Source organism: Daldinia vernicosa, assembly GCF_022497035.1.
Source record: "Daldinia vernicosa strain CBS 139.73 unplaced genomic scaffold F5Y00scaffold_79, whole genome shotgun sequence".
NCBI lineage: Eukaryota > Fungi > Ascomycota > Sordariomycetes > Xylariales > Hypoxylaceae > Daldinia > Daldinia vernicosa.
The window spans coordinates 17,044-35,335 of record NW_025953995.1 but is presented as its reverse complement, the minus strand read 5'-3'; the positions used below and the strand labels follow the sequence as shown (position 1 = coordinate 35,335).

The window sequence follows — 18,292 nt, the reverse complement described above, 5'->3', positions numbered from 1 at the left end:
TCCTAGGATTGATCAGGTAGTGTGAGAATAGTACTATCAAACATCTTCTTTCACTTGGATATCCGGCGCCGTTGTTCTATCAGGGTGATCCTCCGAAGGCGGGGCTATCGTCTTTTCAACGATCTTCCGGATGGGACATATAGTTGTTATATAACCCAGTATTTGCTTGATTTACTAGCTACCTACGCTAGTAATTGAACGGCATATGCCGCCGGCGTTGGGCATCGTTAACGAGCTGCACGATGCGGGATATACGTGAGGGTATCTCGGCAAGCTAAATTATCCCCGCATATTCATCCCAGCTCCGCCCTCTTTAAATACACCTTACCCCAGCGTAAGCTCACTCACGGTGATAGTTTTCATTGCTACCTTCTATGTTAAGAAAAGTCGAATTTTCGTACCAAAAGCCTTATTATTGTCCCTACAACGCACGTGTCCATCAACTAAGCGTTTTAGCAACCTGCTCCAAGGTGTCTCTCCGGAGCAATACATCTTTCTAGGAAGGTCACTAAATGCTATTCGAGCAAGTTCACATTGATATATAGGTGCTTGGTGAGGCTTCTGCGGGCGTTCGGGGTGTATATAAGACACGAAGTTCCCACCTGATTACAATTACCTCCGTGGAAGTGTCTTTCTAGCAATCCTCCTCTAGCGAAAGTGCCCCAGAAGCTTTTCTCTTATAAATACCGAATAAGCTAGATTATAGTTAAGTCCTAGCCCTAGGTTTTAACTATGAGGGTTTCACTTTCTCTTCTCTTTGCCACGTTGGTGACTTCTTCGGTTGCTAGTACCTTAGTATTAGATTATTCCGAAAGCACCATTCAAAAGCTTAAGGGCCGTCGATCTGCAGCTATAAAAGCGAGCACACAAAAACGGCAAGCAGCCGGAACTACGGAGAATGAGTTTCTTGAGAGCGGATGCCGGGATGTTATATTCATCTATGCTCGTGGCAGCACCCAGGATGGTAATATTGTAAGTCACTTTTCCCAGTTTATCTACTGGGCATATTGGTTAACCATTCGGCACATCTTAATAGGGAGACGACCCAGGTCCGCAAACTGTAGATCAACTCAAAGCTGCATTGGGTACAGATGCTGTAGCAGCTCAGGGGGTCGACTACCCGGCGCTGTTAATCGACAATCTGAGATCAGGTGGTTGCGACCCCGAAGATGCTGACAATATGCGAGCGTTGATAACGCAAGCGGCAACACAATGTCCGTCGTCGAAACTAGTAGTCTCAGGTTATAGCCAGGGGGCTGCACTTGTTCACCGATCGATCGAATCTGCATCAACGTCCGTTAAGAATCAAATCTTCGCAGCGGTGACTTACGGCGACACCCAAAAAGCGCAGGTACGTAATTCTCGAGTCTCTTACATTGTGTCAGGAAGTAGTACTTCTTCGGAAAATGAAAGAAGGAAATCAGGTTTCCCATAATCTACCCAGACCCATCAGTCAACCTAGAGCATACAGATTTTAACCGTTGCTACTACAGGATGGAGGGAAAATCCCAAATTTCGACGCGAGCAAGACCCTCATCCTATGTCACGACGGTGATGAGGTTTGTGAAGGTACATTAATTGTAACCGACGCCCACCATGAGTACCACGATCTTGCCCCTGATGCAGTGGATTTCATTGTTAGCAAGGTTTAGCGATGTCGACTCTATTTTATATTCGTTAAATTTTAATTTGTATGATGATCGAATACAGATGAGCCTTAAACCCGCCTGTGTGGACACGTCCTCCAGTGCGTATTGAAATGGGTACGATCAGAGAGGGTTGAAGTGTGGCCGCAAGGAAGGTATGTGTAGTAAGCCTACATCATGCATAATAGAGATTCATACCCCCACATATCGGACTCTCGTGGTAGATTACAGTCGTGATTTATGAATATAAGTCTTCAGCTATTACAATATACGTTATAGAGCCGCGAGTGAGCAATTGCTAGTTGGGGAGATAAACGTAGATCAGCTTTTATAATCGCTCATATACGATGATAGGTTTTATTGGACGCTCACTAGAAGTTGCTTATTAAATGAGCCGTTAAACTACATTAAGACGTGGAATAAGTTATTTGGTGTAGTCATAACTTATACGCTACCTGATGCTTGACGGTCTCTTGAAGCGGCGCTTATTACTATCTTCCTTTACAGATACCTGATCCCCCCACCAATATGAAGTTCTACGTATGTAATTACATGACTACCTGGTATTTATATTCTTGAATAAAGTTTAGTGGGGGTGGAGTGAATCGCGGATTATTCCGTACACTATGGAGCATTGGATACGAAACGATGGTTAGACCATGATGCGAATACATATACATATGTATGAACGGATCCTACAAAACAAGCGGGATCCTCAGCCGCTTCCGAATAGCAAGATATAGTGTCTAATCTCAGGAGTACATACCTAGATCAATCATTAGCGTCCTAAGCACGTACACTATGTATTGTACATATTAGCTACCTTATTTACCACTGCCGTGGGATCTGACCGGCACCGGATGGTGTTCCTCGAAAAGAATATTCCCTGTTTTCTACGTAAAAAGGTACGTATCTTATGCAAGATATATCATCCTAAAATTGAGCTTATAATAGGGGACAGGCCGCGTTTTGCTTTACCATGTACCCACCTTGCCCACCCAACAGCCCTGTCTTTCCATGTTCGAGAAGGCAAACCGATGTAACCCTAGGTCGTCAACGCGCAGGCATCAATACCGATTACAGTCAACTGGGCCGCTTAAGCAGGCCGTCGGGACACAAGCTTCGAGACTAGGTTAGCAAGTAAGGGTGATTCAACCAACTTACAAACCAACTTACACATGTATCCCTCCCATTCAGATCCGGACATAAAGTAAATATATAGATTGGCGCGTATAATATGTGATTGAGTAAGTCAGGGGTTGTCTACATAAGAGGTACCTAACGTAGGTAGTAATAGTCAAGTTTTTTGTCGTCTTTCGGCGTAACTTTAGGTATAAAATAAGCACGTCTGACGTGGTGAAGGACCTGAGAATCTTCCCAATTTGGTACAATCACTTTCGAAGGATTTAAGTGAGCCAGTGGAACCAACGCCTGTCACATCCTGACACTTCTTATACAAGGGATGTACAATATGCACCTCGTAAAAGCAGGACCAAACATTCATTACCTACCATCCCTCCTCATCAACTCTAATTCCCGCCGTCCGTCTTACTTTGCCTTTCATCAAGTGGTATCCTAGGATTTCATTTATCTTACTTGTCTCTCCTTTTCATCGGCGACCCATACTCTATTTTCTTTTCCTTCTTGTTCTATGAATAGCAAATTTACTACCTGTTTTTGATTCGATGCTGCCCTTTCGCTTAAGTCACCTCCGATGCTCGATGTGAGGCCCCGGTCCACCGAGATTTCACGGCCGTTCGCCTTCCTAGCGCGCTCATTGCCCATTGTCGTAGAGTAGATCATGTCGGAATTCCGCTACTCGACTGACAATTTCGATGAGCCGGAACCGATATCCAACAAGCCAGAGACGATCTGGGGAATCGTCATATCATGTATGGTATGTCATCTATTATACAGACATCGCGTTTGCCGATTCGGCTATCCACCGGATAATCTTAAGTAAGTAGAGCTAGTTCTCACATTTAAAACTCTAGATACTGTCGTGGATATGTGTTTCCCTTCGATTATACGTACGATTCAAGATTGTCCACGCCCCGGGCTGGGATGACTTATGCGTAGGACTTTACCTAGTAAGCACCGCTCATCGCACGTCTGGTAAATGGGCATTAGTTAACAATATCCCGCTCGGGAAGCTCACGATCACTGCTGGATCAATAGCAGTATGCTTCGCAGTTCCATGCGGGCTAGGCAAGCACTTTTTACAACTTGAGCCATGGCAGTCTAAGGGTTTCTTACAAACCTTTTACGTCGCAAACGCGGCATACGTAACTTCAACGACATTGATCAAAGAAGCTCTTCTACTACAGTACCTACGCGTTTTCGATCAATCAGTTTTCATTCGCCGGTTTCTTATTGCGCTGGTCGTTTTTACGGCGCTCTGGGGATTTTCATATTCCTTTTTAGCTTGGGTTCCATGCGTGCCCGTCCACGACTTTTGGGCCGGAGGTGGTCCAACTTGTTATGGATACGGCTCACAATACCCCAGATCATTTGCTGCTACATTTGAGAGCCACGCTGCTGTCAATATGGTTCTCGATATTATAGTTCTTATAATACCCTTACAGTTGCTTCTTAAAGAGGGTTCGACGGCAAATGCGCGTGTGCGGTTAGCCGCGTTGCTTTCTATGGGCATATTGTAAGTCTTTCGTTTCATGCACCCATTCTAAAAACAGAACCACTTACTCGTATTTTCAGCGTGCTTGTCTTTGCGATTTGGCGGCTGGTAACTCTTGTTGAGCATAGAGTAGCGACAATACCGACAAGAGATCCAACGTGGTATGGTCCCATTAGCATCGTCCTGGCCGTCTTGGAAGTTGACGCCGCGAGCATCTGTGCAAGTGTCCCTATTTTCTGGCCTGTGCTTAGGAACTTGGACTGGGGCAAGATCTTCGTGACACAAGAAGTAGATATCACGAGGGAGACGCGGTACATGGAAGATGACGAAGATCGTTTAACGCATGGGACCACGCATAGCAGAGCGGGCAGTGAGACGGACTTGGGGACTGGTAGTGCGAGAGGATCGAGGAATAAGGAGACGTACTATCAAGATTCGTATGTTTTAAGCCAGGTGGACCCTTTCCGACCATCGATTGAGCGCGTACATGCGAGTGCGAGGAGCGATGTGGCGAAGCATGGTTCGAGAAAATGGATGAAGTTATGAGATATGGTTGATTACATCTTTAATAAAATCATTGGCTATGCGTCTCTTTAATTCTTTTTGCAGGGTTACCCTTCTCTTTCTGTGGGAATATCCGTCCAAGAGTTGACCAACTGTGTACAGGAACAACCCATTTTAAGGACGAGTAGAGCCGTTGAAATATCGTAAGCGTAGAATCGTCTATTGATCAACTGGATTCGTGCTTTGCTTTGCGTTCCGATCCCTCCACAGTGCTTTCTTTTCCGACTCCTTTTCTGAGCCTTCCCATGTGCGTCCCTGAAGGTGTCTCAAACACAATCTTTTCCCGTCCTCGGGGTAGTAAAGCCAAGTAGCCCACTTACTCCAATCACCTTGCTTCATCTGGTTTCTCGCCCGCTGGCCGACAGTATCCTCGATGAATGCGCCTCGGGGGATGGAAAGCCTTGTTGGGAAGATGCGAGATAGGTAGTGCTGAGTAGATACTAGATGTGGCTTGTCGTGCCAGAAGAACATCGGAGTTAAAGGGACGCTTACTCCGGATTCCGTTATGAAGTCACGCTTGAGAGACGAAGTAAGCCCCTTTAACTCAGGAAATCTTGCGACGTGAGCCGAGTCCGCATAGGAAAGAAGGCGTACGGATGGAAAACAAATGTACTTGACTGGTGCACTCTCATCATCTTCAGTCGCCCACATGACATTGAGTAGTGACTCTAACGGAACATCCGAGACGAGTGGCCAGTCATGTTGTTGCACCCAGATAAAGGGGGTCTCGGTCAGCCTCAAAGCGGATCGTATAGCCAACCCAAACCCCAAGCGTTTCGAGGGCTCTATACACGTAACTCGTTTATCGGCTGTCTGAGCTATTGAAAAAGGGACGAAGTTTGCCTCGACGCCGCTATAACCAAATTCAGCCTTACCTTGGCCGTAGTCGAGTTTTCGTTCCTTATCATCGTGAACGAATTCCTCTAGAATCAGCTCCCTGACTTTTTGCTTATATATATCAAAGGTTTTGGCCCCTTCTGGAGTAACTTGTCCTTTCTTCAACCTTGCATGAGATGCAATACGATCGTAAGTATCAAAAACAACTATCACTCGGCAGGATAGCAATGTTGCGCAATGGTTGCGAAAAGATGATAAGATGGCCGATATGAGTTCCGTAGATGGTGCAGAAGGTGTCGGTGATGTAGTAATGATTACTGTTAATAAGCTAGAGATTAGCTGGCCCGACACAGTTGTTGGGGACATTGCGTTGGGTCAAATAAACGTAAGATCAAAACATCTCTATAGGCCACATAGAGATACAGTAGTTTCCTGAGTATGCGCTACTGAATTTTAGCCGTTGGTGTCGGATTTTTAACTATGGCCATGGGGAAAGTTATTAAACAATTCAGGGTTTCGTACGAAGGAAAGGGAAAAAAAAGTACGTTGGAAATCTGACTGACCTGAACTAGTAGCAGGTGGTCGTCAGCTGGTAACAGCTGAGGCTGTATTACCCCTATTCTATCTCAAAGCATAATATTACCTCATAATAAATCATTTCGAGGTGTCACTACCTACTGAGAAGCATTCGAATAGACTTAAGAGTGAACTGCTATTTTTAAAATTAGTTCTACATATATGGAAACACTTGTAAATTATCAAAACCTAACGCTACGGGCTCTTGATGCTATTCAGGGGCTGCTTCATCAAATACAAAAGAAAGGCATGAAGTAGAGTAAGGCCGCATCCTATGAACCACCGGAGTATGAATAGTATCATCTCCTCATAACTCCTTTCCAGGTATGTTAATGCAATCTTCACGTTGCGCTCCTAAAACCAGTCAATGCTTGTATCTTGTTCAGTTGGGTCCTGAGCATTGAGAAAGAGCTGGCGGTTACGGCGGTAGAACTCTCTGATGACACTGTCAAAGCCCGTAAATCTCTTATTATACAGTTTTCCATCTTCGAATTTCTAGTTGAATTTATACCTAGACAATCCTGCGGCTTTGCTCATAATATCAAGCACAAGAAGCTTCATGGCATGGTGCGAGCGTAGATGCTCACGTACTTCAAACTCGGTACCTCAGAAGCCACAGCTCTTCCACATGCAGCGGTTGCCGATATGGTTATATTTTACATGCTGATTCAAGCTGCCCTGTGTCTTTCCTATGTACTTGTTGTAATAGTGGCATTTAAATTAGTGCTGTTGGAAGTTCGCAATCCCTGCCTTTCTTTCTGAGCGAATACCGACATGGCCCGTATCAATTATGGTTTCTTCGGGGATGCTAGAGGTATAACTTCCCATAGGGCTGTTAATATTTGCATGTCTGACGCTTGTAAAGCTAGCGTCGCAGTGGTAGTTCCTAGAAACATCTGTATATTTAGACTCGCCGTAAGTAGTCAGGGGCCAAAGGAGGTATTTTGTATAATTGGCGGGATACATGTTTTCATCTGTCTATGTGCAATCCCGATGTATATGTTTGGGAAGAGATGTAGGAGCTGGACAAGCAGAGTGAAGGTGTTTGAGAAGGTTATGAAAGCATAGGGATTCTGCTAGGGAGACTATGTACTCGCACGGGCAGGAAGGAATATTCGATTATCGCGTCAACATAATACCTGAATGCAAACCATATATACTGCTAAAAGTTTCGTAGCCAGCTTATATATAATTCATGAAGTCAAGCAGCAGCTATACTCGATTATGATGCACCCAACTCGGCTTCAAGTGCATCAGCCATATCTCCTAATGTGTTGAACTTCCAGTCATAGATTTCCTTCTCCCTATTACCCATGATGACACCCGGTCTCACAATCCAAGCCGATTTTATTCCCATGACTCGTGCAGGGTGATGATCATGGAATTGGCTCTGTGCTGTCTGTATGACCTGGTCCTTGTTGACCCCGAACTTTTCCTTGACTTCTTTGAGCATATACTCAAAATTCTGAGGATTTGGCTTATACGAGCCGATGTCCTGAGCCGTGATGATGAGATCAAAGGGGAATCCATGTAATGAGCCAGAATTGGTTAGACCAAAGGAGACACGGTCGATATTGGAGAGGACTACCAGTTTGTAATGTTTCGATAGTCGACGGAGGGCATCGACAGTATCCGGAAAAGCTGGTCAGTTAGCTACCGAATTGCTGAAAGCTCGTGACTCTTCGGCTGTTGGTGGTGCTAAGCCTAGCTTAGTGGCGAGTTGGTGGTGTATAGCAGAGAGGAGCTGAGAATACGGCATATCAGGGGTTTCCTGTTGCTGCTTGACTTCGCACTCATGGTATGCCTCTAGCACCTTAAGACGGGGAATATCTGTGCGATTATTGGAAGCGAAGAAAGGCTCTAGAGCTGATAGTATACCGGTTTCATAGTCTATCAAAGTTCCATAGACGTCGAAGGAGAGAAGTCGGTAGTCTTTTAGATTTGCCATCGTTTTTAGTTGATATTATCGCAATTTAGATGAAATGTTAAGTACCTCCTAAGTTTAGTCTATCTTTTACTTAGAGTACCTCTCTTTTATTTATATATCTAGGAGGTAGGTACTGCATGTTATAATATATTGCCTACCTTAAGCACCCGGGTAGATAGGCACTTATTCGTTTCTGATACAATAATCGGAAAGGAGGCATTTCATTAATTGGTTTTGGAGATATTAAAAAGAGTGACGTAGATGACAAGAAGGGCGCGCCTTTGGAAATCTTCAATTTTTTATTAGGTAGGTACCTATTGTACCTAACCTAAGGTACCTAGCTAGCGCGTGGTTACAAGTTACACAGTACTTATCATCCTGCATAAGCATACCCCTAAAGATCCAAGTAAGAGGTACCTAGGTACCTACAGTGGGGAGAATTTAAAAACATCAAAGATAGTTTTAACACTTTATTACATCAACTTTAATATATCATAACTCAGTTAAATCAGCGTTTAAAAATAAAGTAAAAATTGTAAAATTTAGTTTATTCAATTTCGAATAGCTTGAATATTTTTTCAAACTTTTAACTGTTGAAATAAGGTTAATATTTAATAATACAATAAAAAGGTTTAAAATTACCCTTTTATGTTCCATACTCTTTCTTTCAACAGATTTATATGTAATTAAAATATTAAAAATCGTTTTTATATAGAGAATTGCATGAGGTTTATAAATATATGAATTTTATAATTATAGAAATTAAATTGGGTAAGTTATAGGTATATTTATAAAAATAAACCTTTTAAAAGTCGAAAATATTACCTTTTCCCATATAAAAGTGGTAATCTTTATATTATCACAACTTCAACACCAGTCTTTCGCACGTATAAAATTTTTAAAAAAGTTTTAAATCGGTACAATTATTTCTTTTATAATGATTTAATAACTTACCTAATTCGAAGTCTTGGTTACATATAATTATATTAAGTTATAGCTATTCGAAGTTGGTGAGTTTTGGTGTAAAAATGGCAATTGGACGTTTTTTATTTCACCCCACTGTAACATACCTTTCATTTTACATATTGCATGCATCCATCTTCAATACATCCATCACCAACACATTTGCCATTCGCATAAGCTGTAATATGTGATATTACATTACGCCCATTGAGCTAGCAAATCCGAATTAACCAATTGGCCGTTCTCCATTGCCCTATCACCGTGCAACGGGGACATCTCGCCATGCGAATAATTCACGTTTCGTTATGAAAGCAACGAGATACTCGACTTCCCGACAAAAGGCTTGTCAGCCATGCTCTACTGCAAAGGCAAAATGTGATCGGAAGGCGGGATGTTGTACTAGATGCGCCTTACGAGATCTATCCTGCTCTTATCCTCAGACTTTACTTTCTAGAGCCTCCTCGCGGGACGCAGGCGACAATACAGGCGACAGCACTGGAACCGGCCTATACAACTCCATTTCCGACCCCAGCATTTTATCCGCAACAAGCCCCAGGCCTGAGATATCAACTAGACCGGACTCTCAAAGCCTAAACTATCAGAGTCCAACTTCTCAGCGTCTGGCTGTTGGGCTGACACAGGCCTCTGGCAGTATGAGCCCAACTAACACTTCCTCGGCCACATTCATTACAAGCCATACCCAGGATGAGTCGATATTAAACACCACCGGCTGTGCGTCTGGGAGTTCCGACGTACTCGACTTTTCAAGCCTAGAACTATTCAGCCCTATTGATGTGGATGGTATTAGCAATCGTTGGCTAAACACCTATATTCCCATTCCTGGCCAAAAAGTTAAGGAATATCCTGCTACCATTACGGCTTTCATCTATAGGCTTCTTAAGTCTTATGCAACCGTTGCCGTACGTGGCCGCGGTGTACCCCCATTTATACACCCCTCTCAAATTTCGGTCGCATCGACGAGGCCGCCGCTTTCTACCTGCTTGAGTTTGGTTCGCATCTGCGAGAATCCGTTGCCAGGAAGTGAGAGTGTTGCCGCCGATGTATTACAAAGGGAGATGAATAACCTTTATGAGCAGCAGGGTACATACGACGATTTCACTCTATTGGCGGCTTTCCAGGCATATCTAATCTACTCCATGGTCTTGTTCTTCAAGCTTAGTCAAGTTTCAGGCCCCTTCCTTCGACAGGCGATTATAAATCTCCAAGAGCTTGCGTGTTCGAGTAGCCGGAACGGGCTTATGTGCATAGCCGAACAGCAGCGTGCTCGACCGCGATGGGAAGCTTGGATTGTAGCCGAGTCAAAGCGGCGGGCACTTTTCACGATGTACCTTTTCGACAGTGTTCTTTCTACTCAAGACGGTCTTCAGACCTTTCTCGGCACCGAACTACAAGGACTACCCGCCTCAGCAGACAAATCTTTATGGAGGGCACAGGTTCGACGCGACTGGGAAACGGCATATAACATATACTTAGCAGATTGGCCAGAAATCTTTCGTATCGACGAACTCTGGCCAATTCCTGTAGGGCTAGACGAGCCCGGTCTTCTCGAGAGACGCAACAGAGTAGACCGATGGCTAGAAAATGTCGATGAATTTGGCACGATGCTCTATGCGGTAACTAGTTGCACACACGGCGGTTGACTTTACTATTACTACCTAATCACACCAAAGCAATCTGCATATATCCTATCTCGAGTATCATGGTTTCGGTCGATAATGATAATAAGAATGCAAGAAGGGAGCCCAACTAAGATTGTTCCAACCGCTTCAAAGCCTCATCGATAGAAATTACCCGCAAGTTCATTTTCGGCAAGAGGTTCCCCAGCACGATCTGAGAGTATTCCTGATGCTGGTCCGGCGGCAGTTCTAATACATTGTCCGAGATAACATAGATACTATAATCTAGGTCAAACAATCGATAAACCGTGCTCATTACGACCCCGGACAGGCTTAGACCAGACTATAGATGTTCATGTTAGCCCTACCCGCCCGAGAAAAAAAAGAGGAAGGCCTAGTCAAATACTATGATGATGGTTTCGATGTTTCGTGCCTTCAAAATCTGCTCTAGGCTATTTCCTGAGCCGGCATACCACCTTGTTTTCTGAAGTACGATGTCTTTGCTATCGATCTCGAAATTGGACGCTATCTGCACTGCTGAAGATCCAGCGACGAAGGAACCGAAGTCTCGAATGAGCTTCCCGAATGGAGCGGCTTGTGCTAGCTCGGGCTCTCCTGGATTGAAGAAAAGAGTCGTAAAGATGATCGGGGGTCGCAGGTCCTTTTTGTGAACCGCTTCATTCCAACGCACACAGTTAGAAATGAATGCTCGTCCTTCGGTGGTGTTCTTGACGGCATCTATGAGAACCGTCATCAAGTCAAGATTGAGTACGGCGTAATTCTTGCCGAAGTTCAAACCGCCCTGAGGAAAATATTGGTCAGGCGCCATTGTTAAAGACGGCCGTAGATCCCAGGGATAGTCGACGGAATAACGGCAAAATCAGTATATCCTATATCAATTGTCGACCATATTATCCGCTTCGGATCCAGGGGCTGCATAGCTCAAATCCGGAGACCGGTGGAGTTTCGGATGGAGCGAGCTATGATTGGTTGTTAATCCGGCCCTGAACTCTCAACTCCGTACACTTGCCGGTGCTCAACTCCGCTCTGAATTGGATATATGAAAGACATTCCAACTCGTACTCACTGACACATCCCGCCACTACAATTAAAAAACTCCGAATAATAAGGACGGCAATAAATCATGGTATCTGAAAGACGGCAGGAAGTGCCACTAAATACGCCACCGGTATTACTACCCCCGGGGGAGCCATACAGCATCTTCGATAAGCGGCAGAAGGCTCTAATCATACTGGTTGTTTCGACCGCCGCAACCTGTAAGTGAACGATCAATAACACCATTGTGATCTTGGCCAGCTCATACAAACCAGTTTCCGGATTTGCGTCGAATATTTATTTTCCCGCACTTCCTACCATTGCCCATGACCTGAATATTTCAATAGAACTTGTCAACCTTACAGTGACGTCGTATCTAATTTTCCAAGGTTTAGCGCCAAGCCTCTGGGGCCCTATCTCAGACGTCAAGGGGCGCAGAGTTGCTTACGTCTTTACTTTTCTGGTGTTTGTAGGCGCATGTGTCGGCTTAGCAGAGACGACAAACTACGCGACTCTTATAGTGCTAAGATGTTTGCAAAGCACCGGTAGCGCAAGCACTATTGCAATCGGGTCCGGTGTGATTGGCGACATTACCACTCGCGCTGAACGCGGTGGCTTCATGGGAATTTTCCAGGCGGGTTTGCTCGTTCCCGTTGCTGTCGGTCCAGTCATTGGAGGCGCTCTGGCAGGATCGTTAGGATGGAGATCAATCTTCGTGTTTCTGGCAATTTACGGTGGCGTCTTCCTAATACTGCTAATCGTTCTTCTCCCTGAAACACTAAGGTCGATTGTTGCAAACGGTGGCAGGAAGCTGTCGAACCCAGTTGCTGCATATCCCTTACGAATTTACCAGAAACTCACCAAAGTAAGATGGAATCCTGAAGCAGCTTCGGCAGAGCCTGCAGCAAGAAAGCATATCGATGTCATTGGGCCTTTACGCATTCTCGTTAGTAAACACGCAGCACCCATTATCATATTTCTTGCCATCTACTACGCTGTTTGGCAGATGAGCATCACCGCTATGTCATCTCTCTTCCAAGATCGCTACGGCCTTAGCGAGACTCAGATCGGCCTAACATTTATCGCAAATGGGGTGGGGTCTATGATCGGAACGCTTGTCACAGGCAAGGTTCTGGACACCGATTATCGTCGAGTCAAGGCTCAATACGAAGCTCAATTCACACAAACCGATTCCGAAACAGGCAATGGACAAATACGATCCACGGCATATATGGAAGATCACTTCCCTCTTGAAAAGGCGCGCCTCCGGCTCATACCCGTCTTCTCCCTAGCTCAGTGTCTGTCCATCGTTCTCTTTGGTTGGACCATTCAGTATCCCGATCGCGTCCACATTACCGTCCCCATCGTTTCCACGTTCATCACCGGCTGGACTGCCGTATCTACGCAGTCTGTAGTCATGACTTACCTCGTCGACATCTTCTCTGACCGCAGCGCCGCGGCCAGCGCAAGTTTGAACCTCGCCAGGTGCTTATTCGCGGCCGGCGGCACAAGTTTTGTAATGCCCATGGTAAACGGCATCGGTGTCGGCTTGGCGTTTACGATATGTGCTATCGTTCAAGCTATTGCGTTATTGGGCGTGGCCATCCAGTGGAAATTCGCTGCTTCATGGAGACAAAAGAAAAAGGAGGCAGGCTGTAGTAGGTGAACTTTAGAAACGAGACATTATGGAAGGAATCGAAAGGGTATTGGTGTACCCCATATTGCATTATTATGAATGCCCTAGCGCGGTTTTTTGGTTTTTTGGTTTTTTTCCTCTATCGCATCGTATATTGTAAGAAAGTGAGGGCTAAAACAGGCTGCCGCCGGCAAGCACATAATAGATGTAATTTAGGCCAGAAGTATCGATTCTGTTTGGTAAACATTCTAGCTATATTCATATTACAAGTACGCCAAATACACATTTCATTCAAATTAAGCATTGCTTTGTTCATGGAGATGATAGCTATCTTTTCATGAGTCCGAGTCGCTGTGCTTGCGTATTGTAAATACTTCGACCTCCCATAATTGTATTAAACGACGAGGATCGATTGGGACGCAAACTGCATAAGAAAAAAAAAACCTCAACTCTGACTATTCGGAATAAAGAGGAATTTTACCTCTTACATGCCAATATTGCGCGACTCGGGGTTATGAAATCGGCCATGTGGTTGTATTTAGTGACATGTCTGTTTGTGAGACAGGGTTTCTATCATAGCTCGAGAACGTGACAGTACAATATTAAGTATTGCTAGCTAGACGTCGTTGGTGATAATGGTATATACCATGATCTTTATTGGATCAACGTCCGACACCCTCGTAGTTCATAATTCCTCAGCGTCTTCGTATTAATGTAATGTCTCGTGTGTACAATATGTTGTCTCTCTCATTCATCCACTGTCGCTTTCTTTCCCCTATCTTCTTTCGTTCATTTCCCGCTTGGCCTTTCATATCCTCAACTATATGCGAGTATTCTACCCACTTGCGTAATCCAGCACATGTTGAAGGTGCCTATGAGATTGCGTCGCGTCTTCCTCTCCTAACATCAGGATCCTAGATAGATATTCCGTCTCGTCAGGCTTTGCCGTACTTTTACCCACATTTGCCAACGGCAAAACCCGCATGGCTCAGCCGCAAGCCTAGCCCGTCTCTCTTGGTGCAGGCCCCTAGAGCATTTTCTGTAGGGTACGGTGAAGTTGCTTATCGCGCGACTAGCATCTATGGCTTCTTCGCAAGCCCGTTGGTAGATGGCCTGACCGGTCAAAATCCTCCAGCACGAGGGACAAGTTGCGTAGAGAATTAAGTCTGTGCACATCTTGTCTAATGCTGGAGATTCATGCAATGACTTTGATAGCCTGGTCCGATGTCACAATGGGTGATGACAACAATTAGAGTGTATACTGCTGATTTTTCTATGCTGGGCGTGCTCGCTAACCTCAAGGCCTTGCAAGGGCGGACATTAGAGGAGGGGGAACGTATTATGTGATATGAAGAACATGCCGTAGAACTGGATAAGGCCAATTTTCACCAAGACATAATCGTGAAAGGATGTTATGAGAAGATGATAGATGAATTGATAATTGGCCTCGAATATAGGACGGATTTGACGGGATAAAGAAAATACAGAAACAGAAAAATCAGGAAGCAAACAAACCTGGAATTGCATTGTGTTACCTATCGAACCGCTACGAATCGCCGCAGCAGCACTGTCCACGATGGGTGCGTATATGATGACAATGCACCACCGTCCAAAATAAAACTGTCCAGACATCATACCATCTTATCCCTACGTTCCATCGGAAATAAGTAGATTAAGTTTTTGTCACGACCGTGCTCGATAGAAGTCAGGGCTACGCACATTTGATTCTTGAAGAGTCCTAACTCCGGATAATCGCTAATGTCGATGCTGTTCAATATGCAAAACATATATACACATACCTGAAATTCATCGGTCAATGACCTACGGCGGCGTATATATTATCATAGACGGTAGCAAGCCAGCCCTCGGCGGGTCCGGCCCTTGCCACGATCCCCAGGCCCCCAGCAGCCCAAAGCGCCGCGAGTGCGACGGAGACGGCCTGGATACCCCACCAAGCGCGCCGTCGCCTCTTTCGTAGCTGCTTATCAAAAGTTATCTTCTTCCAGTTGGCGGGCGGCGTGAGATTCAGCCACTTAGCCCAGCCCCAAACCATATGACCTACTCCGACGGATAGTAGCAACGAATATGCTATCAAGGGCGGTAGAGGATGTCGGGCGAAGCCATGTGATACAAACTGCAGCCCAATGTTGGAACTATCACCATCAACGACGAGAGGTAAGATGCGGTTCATGCCTACGTGCGCGGCAAGAAGCCCAACGAAAAAGTACCCAGAAACCGAAATATAAGTTAGGGGAGGCCACATCTTTGTACTGTGTTTCTGGTTGGGTGACTTCGAGTGATGTAGAGCCCACATACCCGGGGTCTCACCGCCGTACCGCTTTAGATTTTGGCGTCGGCGAAGTAGGCGTATGGCAATACCTGATGTGACGTGGGCAACGACGGGGAGGGCGACCAGTAGGGGCTCGGTGTAAGGGGTCTGATAGAGCTCACGAGCCATAAGAAGAAAGGGTTCGGAATAGGGAACAGATTTGTAAACCAGAGGGATTACGGCGGTGTTTGCGAAATGGAGGCCAGCGAAGAAGGAAAATGTATAGGAAGAATAGCGTTGGATTCGAGATACTGGAGGTGTGTTTTTTTGGTTAGTAAAACTTTCGATCCTATTGGTCCAAGCGAAAGAATTGAAATCTTGAAATCGTACAGTAATATATCGGGCCATGACCGCTACCGCTAAGACCTAAGGTAGACGTTGAGCTGGTCGGTGTATGCCTCGTACTACGACTCGAAGACTCTTGATCTTCCTCAGGTAGAGGTGGAAGGTCCTTGTCGTAGAGGGACGCATTGTCTATAGGCAAAGGATCCAGCTGGAGCAGAGATATCAACGTCTCTTGCGAAGCCTTTGGATTTAAGGTACGATGATCGGACGCCATGAGTGGTTAAACTTCATTCCTTGCGGTTGCGACCTTTAGTTTTTAATATATTAGGTACTTTGGTATTTTTGAATTTGGGAGCTGGTATTGGAATTGGAGTTGGTAGAGATTTTTGAGTTGTTCGTTGTGGCCTAGAACTTGAAGTTATTAGTCGTGGTCGAATGAGAAGAGAAGGTGCTTGGGCTAGGTACCTACCTAGGTACCTACCTAAACTTTAGGTTAGGTATTGTACCTGTTACCTACGTACGCTATACCTTACCTAAGGTGCCTACGTGTATGTACCTAACTCGCATCTTGTATGGCATCTGCATGTGTTGTACATACATGTACGGATCCGTACCCCGCGATAGCTTGCTTCAGGTATTGTACATCGGATAGGTACCTACCCACTCGGTAGTAAAGCTTGGAGCTTGCTTGACTTCTAAACTTCCCATCTACATTCTTTATACGCAGCAAACCCCAATACGTGCCACCATGCCTCCTGTGAGTATACTATCCTAGCTTCGTATCTAATGTCATAACTTGTAGTCAGATAACTTACGGTTCGAAATATATAGCGACACCAGACTCTCCCGCCAGCGCAGACCTCCTCGGCGCGCGCCGCCCTACAGTCCTTCTACTGCGAGCTCTGTTCTAAAGGTTACTCGCGCATGAACGACTATGAGGCTCACCTGGGGAGTTACGACCATAGTCATCGTCAGCGCATGAAGGATATGAAGCAAATGGTTAAGGACCCGACGGCGGGAGCACGCGCAAGAAAAGCCGAAGCTAAAGCAGACGGTCTCATCAGCATCAAGCTCGGCGGCGATTCTAATCCGATCGGAACTGGCGGCGGTGGTGGATTTAAGAAGGGAGGCTTCAAAAAGTCTGGCTTCAAAAGCGCCTTTACGCCTATCGGTGGAACGGCGGATGACGAGAGTGTTAAAACAAAAGAGCCGGATACGAATACAAGTGCTAACAAAGACGAGAAAGCTATACCAAAAGATTTAAGTGCCGAAAGCGATACGGAAGATGAAGGTTACGAAGTTTATGATCCACGATTCCCAACGGATTGACGCGCTGCTGGGCGGATTGGTACCTAGATTAATACTTAGGATGAGGTGTAGCATCGCCGCTGGCATCCACGGCGACGGAGGGTTATTGAAGTTGTAGGACCTTAGATCTACGCGAGACTCGGATCAAAACACAGCCATGGCACGCCGTGTTATTGCTGGCAGCCGTACGGATCCATCCGAGTAGCTCAGATGCAACATAAAGACGGATGAAGCCTCCTTAGGTGCCATAGGTTTGAGGCTTAAAGGTAACTAGGCAAACCACAGCGTAATATTCAGATTCACGATATTAGATATAGGCTACGCGTATGTACTTTTTATTCTAGGGCTACAGCCTCATCCGAATTAATGACGGTATTACCTCATCCCCCTTCCAAAGGACCCTTACTCTTACTGCTCTCTACCTTACCAAAAATCCAGCGACAGTATCCGAACCAACATATGTCTTACAGCGCAACTCTTCCTTGCCTCGCTCCTCCAGGGACCGACGGTAATGAAAATATGCGAAGTCTCGAGAAGAGATGAGGTTCCAAAAATTCCCAACCCGGCCGAAGCCAAGATGGAGTGGTCAGTAAATAGTTTTCAACTAGCAAAAACACGCACTCGGATTGCTCCTCACTGTGACGCGTAAAGCCCGTGCACTAAGATGGGGAAGAAAAGAGAAGGAAAATTTTAAAAGCAGCGGGAGGGAGGGAATTCTTAAGTACTACGAAGGCGGTGTACGAAATCAGCTAATATTCTGCCGTGTGGAGCTACATGTACTAGCGTACACTAGGTGTATTAGGTACTCCACTTCTTTTTCTTTCTTCTCTGTAACTGTACCTTTGTATTTTCGAGTTTCATTGTTGTTGAGGCCAATCAGATAATTGAATACT

At 45.3% G+C, this 18,292-nt stretch overlaps 8 protein-coding genes across 8 annotated transcripts; 4 read left to right on the top strand and 4 right to left on the bottom strand.

Moving 5' to 3' along the window:
* The first annotated feature begins 263 nt into the window (after positions 1 to 263).
* Positions 264 to 1,931, top strand: F5Y00DRAFT_202615 (carbohydrate esterase family 5 protein). Its single transcript, XM_048005378.1, has 3 exons — positions 264 to 972; positions 1,037 to 1,351; positions 1,494 to 1,931. Exons 1-3 carry the CDS (start codon positions 733 to 735, stop codon positions 1,650 to 1,652), a joined length of 714 nt encoding a protein of 237 aa, XP_047860193.1. The 5' UTR covers positions 264 to 732; the 3' UTR covers positions 1,653 to 1,931.
* A 1,079-nt stretch (positions 1,932 to 3,010) lies between these two features.
* Positions 3,011 to 4,914, top strand: F5Y00DRAFT_249097 (uncharacterized protein). The gene is made up of 4 exons (XM_048009544.1): positions 3,011 to 3,543; positions 3,641 to 3,736; positions 3,800 to 4,302; positions 4,362 to 4,914. Exons 1-4 carry the CDS (start codon positions 3,448 to 3,450, stop codon positions 4,825 to 4,827), a joined length of 1,161 nt encoding a protein of 386 aa, XP_047860192.1. The 5' UTR covers positions 3,011 to 3,447; the 3' UTR covers positions 4,828 to 4,914.
* Positions 4,915 to 6,167, bottom strand: F5Y00DRAFT_249095 (uncharacterized protein). The gene has a single exon (XM_048009543.1). The coding sequence runs from the start codon at positions 6,046 to 6,048 to the stop codon at positions 5,005 to 5,007; it is 1,044 nt and encodes a 347-aa protein (XP_047860191.1). The 5' UTR covers positions 6,049 to 6,167; the 3' UTR covers positions 4,915 to 5,004.
* A 1,313-nt stretch (positions 6,168 to 7,480) lies between these two features.
* Positions 7,481 to 9,424, bottom strand: F5Y00DRAFT_256138 (HAD-like protein; the record flags this gene model as incomplete). Its single annotated transcript, XM_048010369.1, has 3 exons — positions 7,481 to 7,753; positions 7,916 to 8,190; positions 9,409 to 9,424. The coding sequence occupies 3 exons, from the start codon at positions 9,422 to 9,424 to the stop codon at positions 7,481 to 7,483; spliced, it is 564 nt and encodes a 187-aa protein (XP_047860190.1).
* Positions 9,425 to 9,453: 29 nt separating this feature from the next.
* Positions 9,454 to 13,507, top strand: F5Y00DRAFT_256136 (MFS general substrate transporter; the record flags this gene model as incomplete). The annotated part of the gene is made up of 6 exons (XM_048010368.1): positions 9,454 to 9,751; positions 9,923 to 10,804; positions 11,485 to 11,534; positions 11,633 to 11,668; positions 11,996 to 12,062; positions 12,117 to 13,507. The coding sequence occupies 6 exons, from the start codon at positions 9,454 to 9,456 to the stop codon at positions 13,505 to 13,507; spliced, it is 2,724 nt and encodes a 907-aa protein (XP_047860189.1).
* Positions 13,508 to 14,596: 1,089 nt separating this feature from the next.
* Positions 14,597 to 15,201, bottom strand: F5Y00DRAFT_202528 (uncharacterized protein). The gene has a single exon (XM_048005377.1). The coding sequence runs from the start codon at positions 15,110 to 15,112 to the stop codon at positions 14,798 to 14,800; it is 315 nt and encodes a 104-aa protein (XP_047860188.1). The 5' UTR covers positions 15,113 to 15,201; the 3' UTR covers positions 14,597 to 14,797.
* F5Y00DRAFT_202527 (DUF1691-domain-containing protein) lies at positions 15,202 to 16,549 on the bottom strand. The gene is made up of 2 exons (XM_048005376.1): positions 16,137 to 16,549; positions 15,202 to 16,057 (listed from the first exon to the last, which is right to left on the bottom strand). The coding sequence occupies exons 1-2, from the start codon at positions 16,363 to 16,365 to the stop codon at positions 15,291 to 15,293; spliced, it is 996 nt and encodes a 331-aa protein (XP_047860187.1). The 5' UTR covers positions 16,366 to 16,549; the 3' UTR covers positions 15,202 to 15,290.
* A 49-nt stretch (positions 16,550 to 16,598) lies between these two features.
* On the top strand, positions 16,599 to 18,089 carry F5Y00DRAFT_249088 (uncharacterized protein). Its single transcript, XM_048009542.1, has 2 exons — positions 16,599 to 16,848; positions 16,923 to 18,089. The coding sequence occupies exons 1-2, from the start codon at positions 16,840 to 16,842 to the stop codon at positions 17,418 to 17,420; spliced, it is 507 nt and encodes a 168-aa protein (XP_047860186.1). The 5' UTR covers positions 16,599 to 16,839; the 3' UTR covers positions 17,421 to 18,089.
* Positions 18,090 to 18,292: the final 203 nt, after the last annotated feature.